The sequence below is a fragment of the Phoca vitulina genome, unplaced genomic scaffold (genome assembly GCF_004348235.1).
Source record: "Phoca vitulina isolate PV1807 unplaced genomic scaffold, GSC_HSeal_1.0 scaffold1, whole genome shotgun sequence".
Classification (NCBI taxonomy): Eukaryota; Metazoa; Chordata; class Mammalia; order Carnivora; family Phocidae; genus Phoca; species Phoca vitulina.
Window position 1 is genome coordinate 13,603,029 of NW_022589704.1, and position 9,715 is coordinate 13,612,743.

The 9,715-nt window shown below is 38.7% G+C and overlaps 1 protein-coding gene across 11 annotated transcripts in view; it reads left to right on the top strand.

Moving 5' to 3' along the window:
* DOCK10 (dedicator of cytokinesis 10) overlaps nucleotides 1–9,715 on the top strand; it is a 255,238-nt gene that overhangs the window by 57,871 nt on the left and 187,652 nt on the right. For 9 of the 11 annotated variants that reach the window (XM_032401123.1, XM_032401126.1, XM_032401122.1 and 6 more), the window contains exon 1: nucleotides 1–1,470. This exon is cut by the window's left edge and continues 383 nt beyond it. The exons of the other annotated variants lie outside the window; for them this stretch is intronic. In XM_032401123.1, coding sequence (XP_032257014.1) covers nucleotides 1,309–1,470 — 162 coding nt within the window. In that variant the 5' untranslated portion in view covers nucleotides 1–1,308. The remainder of the gene's footprint in view (nucleotides 1,471–9,715) is intronic. 11 annotated transcript variants of the gene reach the window in all.

The following is a 9,715-nucleotide window of genomic DNA, read 5'->3' on the forward strand; positions in this document are numbered from 1 at the left end:
GCGCAATTAATGCCTAATTGAGCATCGTGAGAGACGCTTCTGTGAAAGCGACTTCACTGGAGCTGGAGGGGCCACACCTCACAGCAAAACAAACCTACTGCAAACTTCCTGCAAGCACCCTTTGCACTGAGGAGCCCAGAAACCAAAGAAAACATTTTTACTTTGAATCCCTGAGAGTTACACTAGAAGGATTAGCTTGACAGAAAGATCCCGACATTGAAAATCGTACTGGAGATTTCATACTTTCCTCATTTGTAAGCAATATCCATTTGCTGTGAGATATTTTTAGCACAAGCATCCCCTGTTGCCCTATTCTCTTACAGTATACCATTAGATCTTGAAGCCATTCCAAGCAGGTCACGTGATTTCTAAGCATCTCTTTGGTTCCCTCCTAAGTGACTAGTCTCACAGGAGTCAGGGAATACTAGACTCTTAACTACCGAAGACCTCCAAGTCCTTCCTGAAGCCTTGAATTCTTATTGATAGGATGTGAAAATGCTTTACAGCTGCCTCTTCTAAGAGGTCAGCTTGGCAGAACTCGCCAAGTGACCTCAGTGATAGAGATATTTTCAGCCCCACAAGCCGCCTATGTAAATATAAAAATGTATTAGGCTGCAGAACTGTGTGTGTGGGAACAGAACAACCATACTATTGAAAGGGACTCGCAGGGGCAACCCTGGTGTCACTCACGTGGGCTTGGCTAATGCATGCATGCTTTTGATAAGTCGTTTTGGCTCAGCGGGCTCCGCATTTTGGATGAGCCAATTTCATTTCTGGAACTTAGGAGCTATGAAAAGTAAAACCCCAATCACTTCGTGAGGTGTCTAGCAAAAATTTCCTTGCAGAAGTGCTTACACTTAAAAAGAAAACCATTTTCACTCTTTATGGGACACTCATTTGCCTTGGAAAAATGTCAATGTAGAGTTAGATTTTCAGTTGTTTAGTCTGAAAAAGAGTGATTTATTTGAGTGTCTGAGGGAAAAAGATATATTTACTGAGACCTCTGAAACTGGAATTGGAGAGAATCATTGTAATGAACAGGAAACCTGTTCTTGAAATGAATTGAGAAATAACTCTCCGGGCGAAATGCTCTAATGTTCCTGAGCGTGTTCAGTTTCAGTGGATCAAATCTTTCCCATCTCTGCATCCAAGCTATTTGGCGGCGATCAGATGATCAGAGCTCAAGGAAGTGATTGGAGCGTGAGCTGGCTACAGCTGCAATGTAGGCTGTTTTCAGGGACAAGGAGCCACTGTTTTTCAAACATAGCATCAACATAGAAGTTATTTTGTAGGCTCCAGGATGCAGCAATGGGCTGCACTGCCAGCATTGTTCTGCTTCAAGCTTTTCGCTCTGTGGTCCAGAGGAGCTGTCCACACATTTGTAGACGACGCCAAGAGGAACCATCCCACGAAATTTTGCCTCTGGAGAGTGACGATGAAATGAGTAGACCCAGAACCCTCATCCTCACGGTATGGTATTTGTGGCAAAGCAGCCCCGGTGGATGGAACTGTTATGATAGAGATGAGGTTGCAATTTAGGGTTTGGGGTGTTCGGCTTGCAATAAAGAAATGTGTGACCTAGAGTTTACTACCGTGCTTTACAATGTGGGGAAAATCTTTAAAACTACTTCTGCCATTCAGAGCTGATTATCTTTCTTTTAGATCTGTCACGAAATGTGCAGTTTATTGGTCTATTAGAAATTCTCTTCTGCCTAACATTTTGTGTGCTGTTACTCGCTTTTGTGCAGAGAAAAAGAGAAAACTTGGGGGGTTTGGTCTAATTCAGTGGATTTTATTTTGTAACTCTAATTTGAAAGAAGAGCCCCCAGCATAGTTTTAGATCACATGTAACCAATCCAGTTGTGCAGATGTCAGTAGATAAATGCCTAACTTCAAGGTATTTGGAGCTTTCATTTATGACCCAGCAATGGAAATGCCTTTACAAAATGCTTAACTTAGGCATAAAATCAGAATAAAGTTTCTGAGAATTTTGTGGAATGCATGGTGTATTGATTAGAATGTTGTTTCTTGCCATTTGTCAAATTACATTTCTGTCTGTGCTTTAGTTATACGAGACAATGTTATTCCTTCTTTGTGCACCTATTTTATCGGCAAGAATAAAGTACAGGGTAGCATCTTTTCTTACTTGAGATTCAGGGAAAGATCTGCTTAGTCACTGAAATCCCATGTTTGGATGGAGGTGGTGTGTTAAAGTTTCAAAAATTGGGGAGACATTGCAGGGTTTCAGCACAATCGACTTTCTCCTCTTAGATTTCAGCATTCAGCTATCAAGGATGTAGTAAATAATGAATGAGAAGTACCTGTTACACTCAAAGTTTTTAAATGAAAGTCATTTGGTTTGTGCTGTGCCTCTGAGTGACAGAATACTAAGCTATACCATTCTGTGGCGGCTTCTTCAACAAATCAATATTTGATTTTCAAAAGGCAATACTGTTCTTGAACTATTGGGCTATGATTTTCTCTAGGAGGAAATACTAGGTGGGAATCATTTCATACTTATTATTCCCATAAGTTTTTCACAAATTAAATTTAAAAGAATTTGAGACTTTTTCCCCCAAGTTTAACTCTCATTAATGACAGTAACATTCTATAGTTATGTGTATTGCTTATGCCATCTCAATCATCAAACAGCCTTCCCCCCTCCACTAATTTTACCACTTAGACTATAAAATTTGGCAGGTAGAAATTTGAAGAAAAAAAAAAGATAACAATGCCTTATTTTTTCAAGGATCTCTTTAATTTATATAATACCTTTATGGACATTAAATGGAATGAGGATGAATTTACTGGTAAAGAAAATGGCTTCAGAAAGATTGAATATCTTATTCACATCACACAGCTGCTAAATGCCAGACCCTCAAGTCACATTTAGATCAAGGATTACAAAAGGCAGTATAATTTCCATTCTGTTCATACCTCTAAGGAAATAAGGATAAAACTGAATTTTTATGAGAAGTCTGATGGAAATCTCCGACCACTCAGTAAAATATGCTCATACAGAATCATTGTGCATCTTAAGAGTTTCCTCTGGGCCACTCCAAATTCACTCATTCAATAGCTATTTATTGGTGGCCCTCTATGGGCCAGCCCCTGTTCTAGACATTTGGAATCCTCCCATGAACAAACCCATCAAAGATCCCTGTCCTGAGTTGCAGAGTTTTACGTTGATAGTACATTTTCCAAATCTTGTTGTTATGGAAATGCCATATTAGTGTTGTGATGTTTAGTGTACAAATTTAAGTCAATGAAATTATTCCTTATCTTTAAAGATAGTAGTTCAAAAACTTTAATGTGTTTTAAAATCACCTAGGAATTCTTATGTATGAACCAATCCTTGGGCTCCTGGACCCAAAAATTCCATATACAAAGGTACGGAGTACAGCCTGGACATCTGCATTCTTAGCAAACACCTCCAGGTACTTCTGATGCAAGAGCCCCGTGGATGACACTCAGAGGAACATGGCTCTGAAAACTGATCATCTACACTCTCTACCTCCTGTCCTATATACTGATAGGCTAATCATCTTCTTATTCTGGCTCAAAGCTTCTGAACAAACTGATTTTTTTTCTCTCTCATTTTTCTGTCACCTGTTAGACACCAAATTTGTATGTTGCTTGTGTGTGTGTGTGAGTCATGGGTGGGCATAGGGAGGGAGGGAGAGAGAGAAAGATTACAGACTCGGGAGCTAGATACTCTAGGTTGGAATCTTGGCTTCATCACTTATCAGATATGTGAGCTTCCCCACACTATTTAACATTTCTCTTTTTCTCATCTGTACGATGAGGGTAATAGTTCCATCAACCCAAAGCTATTTTGAGGGTTTAATGAAGTAAAATATATATTAAGTGTTTAGAATCACATCTAGATATATTAGTTAAGATGTTCACTAAGGGGAATATTCAATAACTGAAAAAGTGACATTTAGGGAAAGACCCAAAGTAGGTAAGGAAGTGAATCATGCCACTGTCTGTGGGAAAATGTCTCAAGCAGAAGGACCAGCCAGGACGGAAGTTGCTAATCTGGGAAGAAGCTAAGGGTGTCTGAGGCATAGGGAAGAAGCCAATGGGGCCAAGCGAGCCAAAGAGAGGTAGTAGAAAGTGAGGTCATTGAGGTAATGGGGGACAGATCATGAAGGCCATCATGAAGACTTGGAGGAATTTTTCCCAAGAGTGTGAAGGGAAGTCACTGGAGGGAGGAGGCCCAGAAGCCAAGAGCCTGGGTTGTGGAGCTGGAATGTCAGGATTTGAGCCCTGTCTCTGCTACATGCCAGCTATGTGATCTTGACAAATGACTTGTCCTCCCTGTGACTTTGTTTCTCCACTGATAAAACACAGAGAGTAATGGTACATGCAGTGTAAAGTTCTTGTGAGAATTCAGTAATACTTGCAGAGAGCTTAGACTAGTGCCTGGATAGTAAGTGCTCTCTTAGCTGTAAGCTCATTAAATTGGAAGGTCTTGATTGGGAGAGTGACAGGATCTATGGCTGCAGAAGGTCCAGGGTTGAACCAGGGTGACCATTAATCCTGAAGCTATCACAGTGATCCCAGCAAAAGCCTGAATGGTAGTTGCTGAGGTTCTGAGAAGTGGTTGGAGTCAAATACATTTCAAAAGTAAGGCCAGTAGGGTTTGTTTACAAATTCAACATAAAGTATGAGAGAAACAGAGGACTCAGGGATGAATGTGTGATATTTTGGTTTGGGTTTGGGTTTGTTTGTTTTTTGGCCTTTACCACCAGAGGACTGAGTTGCCATTCAGATTAGGGAAGACTGCGAGAGAAGATTTGGCAAGAGAATCTAAGTTCACTGTAAGACATGTTAAGTTTGAAATGCCTGTCAGGTCCATATATGGAGATTTCAGATCGAAAATTGGATATACAAATCTGAGTTCTGAGGAACAGTCTACAGAGGAGACATAATGCCTGACACAACATAAATACCAATTAAATGATTGATGAATGAATAAATGATCTCTTTTCTAGTTTTCTGTAATATTTACAGTGTGTATTTGCAGTTAATCATATCTTGAGCTATTCATTGAACTCTTATTTATTTTTATTTACTATTCATGTATTTTTCTTATCTCACTGGTAGACAGGAAACCCCATATAGGTAGGAACTATGTCTGCTTTATTCGTTCCATATCCACCCCAATGGTACAGTGGCCAGAAGAGAGTGGGTGGGTGTGGCCAGAAGAAAGACACCAACGAGGGTCCTATGAATAAAGTCAGGACCAGAGAGAAATATACTATGGGAACTATTTCCAAGGAAATAAAATTATCTCTCTTCTTATTCTATAATAAACATACTAGTTTAATAAAAACTTTATTACCAAAGGGATTTTAACATGTTTGCCCAGCGTCATCTTTTTGAAAGGATACATGAGGAAGAAACAACTTCCAAACCCTTTAATCCTGAATTAATGTTCTTATTTCACTTTAGTGGGGTTGAATCTTGAATATACTAATATAAGATTCCCTGGGGAAAGGAAGCTTGTGTAATGGAGTGTGATTTTAAAAGGTTTGCATGGATGGTGTAATGTGGAGCTTAAAAGCACAGAGAATCTTTAGCAGTTATTTTTCTTTGTGAGTTAGTTTTGAGCTGAATTTCAAAGGTGCAGAAGATGGACAAATGAATTGAATGGTTTCTCCATGGGTATAAGAATTAATTGAATGTGATCAGAGGCTTAGCAATTAGCAACACGAATCTTTGAGGCCAAGGCTTACTAAATTCAGATTACATCTGGTATCAGAGCTCATCCAAAGGATCGTGCATCTTTCTAGTTCTCTGAATGATATAAATTTAGAACAAAGGAATAAGGAACAAAGAAGAAAATGTATGGAATCTAAAAAGTAATGTTTAAAATTTAAAGCCACCACAATGGTAAAGAAAAGCAGAAAACCAGGTGTGGTGGGGTACGCAGAAGCTTTCACCAAAAACAATTAGCAAATTCGACTATATAGACATAGAAAAAAATATAAATATATATTAAAAATATAGAGAAAATTATACTCTTAGTGGAGATGAGTGTTTTGGGAGAGGCCATAGTTTGAAGATTAAAAAGATTCTATTATCAAGGAGGAATACATAGGTATATGACTAGAAAAAGCATAGACTCAACAAATCAGCAGTCATAAAAAGTCCCTTAACTTTTAAAAATAATCGAATATATAAAAGCCTGGTTATACTTGTTTTTGTTTGTTTCTTTGCTTTCCAGAAGAGTACATTTAAAGCTTATCCCCAAGTACCAGGCTTTGATATAATGAAATCTTGTGAAAACTGAGTAATACAGTTAAGGACAAAATACATCTTTTGGCCAACCAATGATGAATACAGCATTTTCCCATGCTTCAACAAATTTCTTCGGGATTGTTGTTTTAGTCTCTCAGATTTTATTTTCACAGAGCTGATTTTTCACTTAGGGGCAAAAGTTTAGGATTTTGAAGTTCATTTCCAATAATCTACTTTATCCTGCTGGAATGTATTTCATTCTTTAAGACCACGTTCAACAAATTCAGTATGCTCAGGTGAGTCTGTCGTGGTTACATGGAAATTCAGTAGACAACTGAGGGACCCCTGGCCCCTGCGTCTGACGGGTGCTACTCTGCTCTCACGGAGCTTATAGTTTGCTGACAGAGACAGAAAGGACTGGAACAAATGTTAAACTGTAACCATAATAAGTGCTTCAAATGAGAGTTGGGTTCTACCTCACCACTGTATCCTTTGAGCAACCACCTCATCAACACAGTCAAGGAAGGTTTCCCATAAGGAAGTAGCAATGGAGCTTGGACTTGGGGAGTGAAGAGATGCTAAGAAGACAGAGAGGATGCCATGTGTAACCTTGACTTTTATTTTCTTGCCAGGGGTTAAGAGGCAGAGTGCATTTGCTTGCTGTGTGATCTCTGGATCAATTATTTAAATTCTCTATGCCTGGGATGCCTAGGTGGCTCAGTCAGTTAAGAGTCTGCCTTCAGCACAGGTCATGATCCCTGGGATCTTCGAGTCCTGCATCGGGCTCCTTGCTCAGAGGGGAATCTGCTTCTCCCTCTCCCTCTGGCTGCCACTCCCCCTGCTTGTGCTTTCTCCCTCTCTCTCTGACAAATAAATAAATAAAATCTTTTAAAAAAATAAATAAATTCTCTATGCCTTGGCTTTCCATAAAATGGGAGTAAAGAGGGTACCAATCTCTGCCAGTTTCCTATTCCTGCTGTAACAAATTACCACAAACTTAGTAGCTCAAAGCAACACACATTCATATCTTACAGTGCTGGAAGTCAGAAATCCAAAATGGGTCTCATCCGGCTGAAACTGGCAGGGCTGCTTGCCTTTCTGGAGACTCTAGGGGAGGATTTGTTTAGGGTTTTATTGTTAATGTTTTTTTGCCTTTTGGTTTTTGGCCCTATTCCATCTTCAAAGCGAGCAGCAGCATGGTGTCTTCAGACATCTCTCTGACTCTGACCTGGACTCTCCTACCTCCCTCTTTCACTTCCAAAGGATCCCAGGGTTACACTGGACCCACCTGGACTATCCAAGATACTCTGTCCATCTCAAGGCCAGCGGATTAGCACCCTTAATTCCATCTGCAGCCTTATTTCCCTCCCTGCCATGTAAATAACAGACTCCTACGTTCCGGGGCTTTGGACATGGACACCCTTGCAGGGGGCTATAATTCTGCTTATCATAGTATCTCATAAGATTATTTTAAGAATCCCATGAGTGAATACAAGAAAAGGACCTGTAATAGCTCCTGGAACCTGGTAAGAAGTCACTACATTTTAGCTGTTACGATTTCCTTTATTGTCTTTTTGAAACAAAGGAAAGTTCACAAATGTAATATACTCCAAGGAGTTATTTTAGGAAAAGGAATTAAACTGCTCGAAGGAAAGCTAACCTGTTCTTCATAGAATGTAGGGAAATGGAAATTTAAGGTTCGCTTATTTCCTGGAACACTGCAATATTTACTGAGTAGACTAGTCACACAAATAGATGATTTGAAGAATGTTTGTGTGTGTTTGAGATTTTCTTCTGTGTTATCGACCAATGGCTACTCTTCTGACATTTAACTTTGAGTTTTTTTATTTTCCCTTTCATCCTTTATAAAGGAATATTGCATCTTTCCCGTTCTCCAAATTATGCCACATTTAAAAATGATAAGGAACAAAAAAAAATACAAGATCTTAAAAGAAATCATTAGAATTTAAAATCACTATAATAATAAAGAAAAGGAAAAGATGAGGTGTTACTGAGAAAGAGAATGAATTTTAAGTTCAGTAGGGAAAATTGGAGATGCAGAAGCCTGTATGTTCTTTGTCAATTTTTTTCTTTCAAGATTTTATTTAAATTCAAGTTAGTGTAGTATTAGTTTTCTTATTTGTCATTTTAAAGTTATTTCAACATTTTTAGATGTCAGTAGATTTTTTGTTACAGATTTATAACAGTTAAGAAACAATAATTCCAAATTACGGAAGCTCAATTCTTCTAGAAATAGATACTCAGGGAAAGGTTTGATGAATGAATGAATGCATGTAAGCCATATCTCATGGGTCATAAAGCTTACAAAGTAGGAAGTCAGCAATTGAAAACAAAATATGGATTTATTTGGTAAATTATCAGCAACCCTGCCATTGGTACTTCTGTGTTATCAGTGGTCTTCTTTGCTTTTGTGCACTTTAGGGGAACAGATTGAATATCCCACAGAATATCATCAAATTCTCCTTTCTATGTCAGAGAAAATAGGAATGGAAATAGTGTTCACAAAATAATAGCTCTTTAGCGAGTACTTCCAGCTCTTTGTCAGACACTTCACTAAGAACTTTGCACAGTTATCTTTTCTTGTTGCCACAACAACCACTGGAGGAAATTATTTTTATTCCTGTATCATTGAGGAAGATATTAAAGTGTGGCTCTGTACAACTGAAATATAATGCAAGCCACACAATATAAAATTTCCTAGGAGCTGTATTTTAAAAAGTAAAAAAAAAAAAAAGAAAAACTAATAATACATTTTATTTAACTCAGTATGTCCAAACTATTATTATTTTGATATATAATCAATATAAAATTATCAGTGAGATATTTTATATTTTTTTTTATACCAAGTCTTCAAAATTCAGTATGTATTATTGCTTACAACACATTTCAATTTGGATGCTAAGTATTTATCCCAAGTACTTGTTCGGTATTTAGATTTCATAAAATTTACTAGTTGAAACAGTAAATTCAGGGCGCCTGGGTGGCTCAGTCGTTAAGCGTCTGCCTTCAGCTCAGGTCATGATCCCAGGGTCCTGGGATCGAGTCCCACATCGGGCTCCCTGCTCGGCGGGAAGCCTGCTTCTCCCTCTCCCACTCCCCCTGCTTGTGTTCCTGCTCTCGCTATCTCTCTCTGTCAAATAAATAAATAAAATCTTAAAAAAAAAAAAAAGAGTAAATTCACATATCGCAGTTATTTCAAAGTTAGTTGGACATTTTCAAATGACTGGACAGAGAGCAACATTTCTTAGAGTTAAATCAAAATTAATTAAAATTAACTATCATTAAAAATTCACTTCTTCGGGGCGCCTGGATGGCTCAGTCGTTAAGCATCTGCCTTCTGCTCAGGTCATGATCCCAGGGTCCTGGGATCGAGCCCCGCATCGGGCTCCCTGCTCCGTGGAAGCCTGCTTCTCCCTCTGCCACTCCTCCTGCTTGTGTTTCTGTC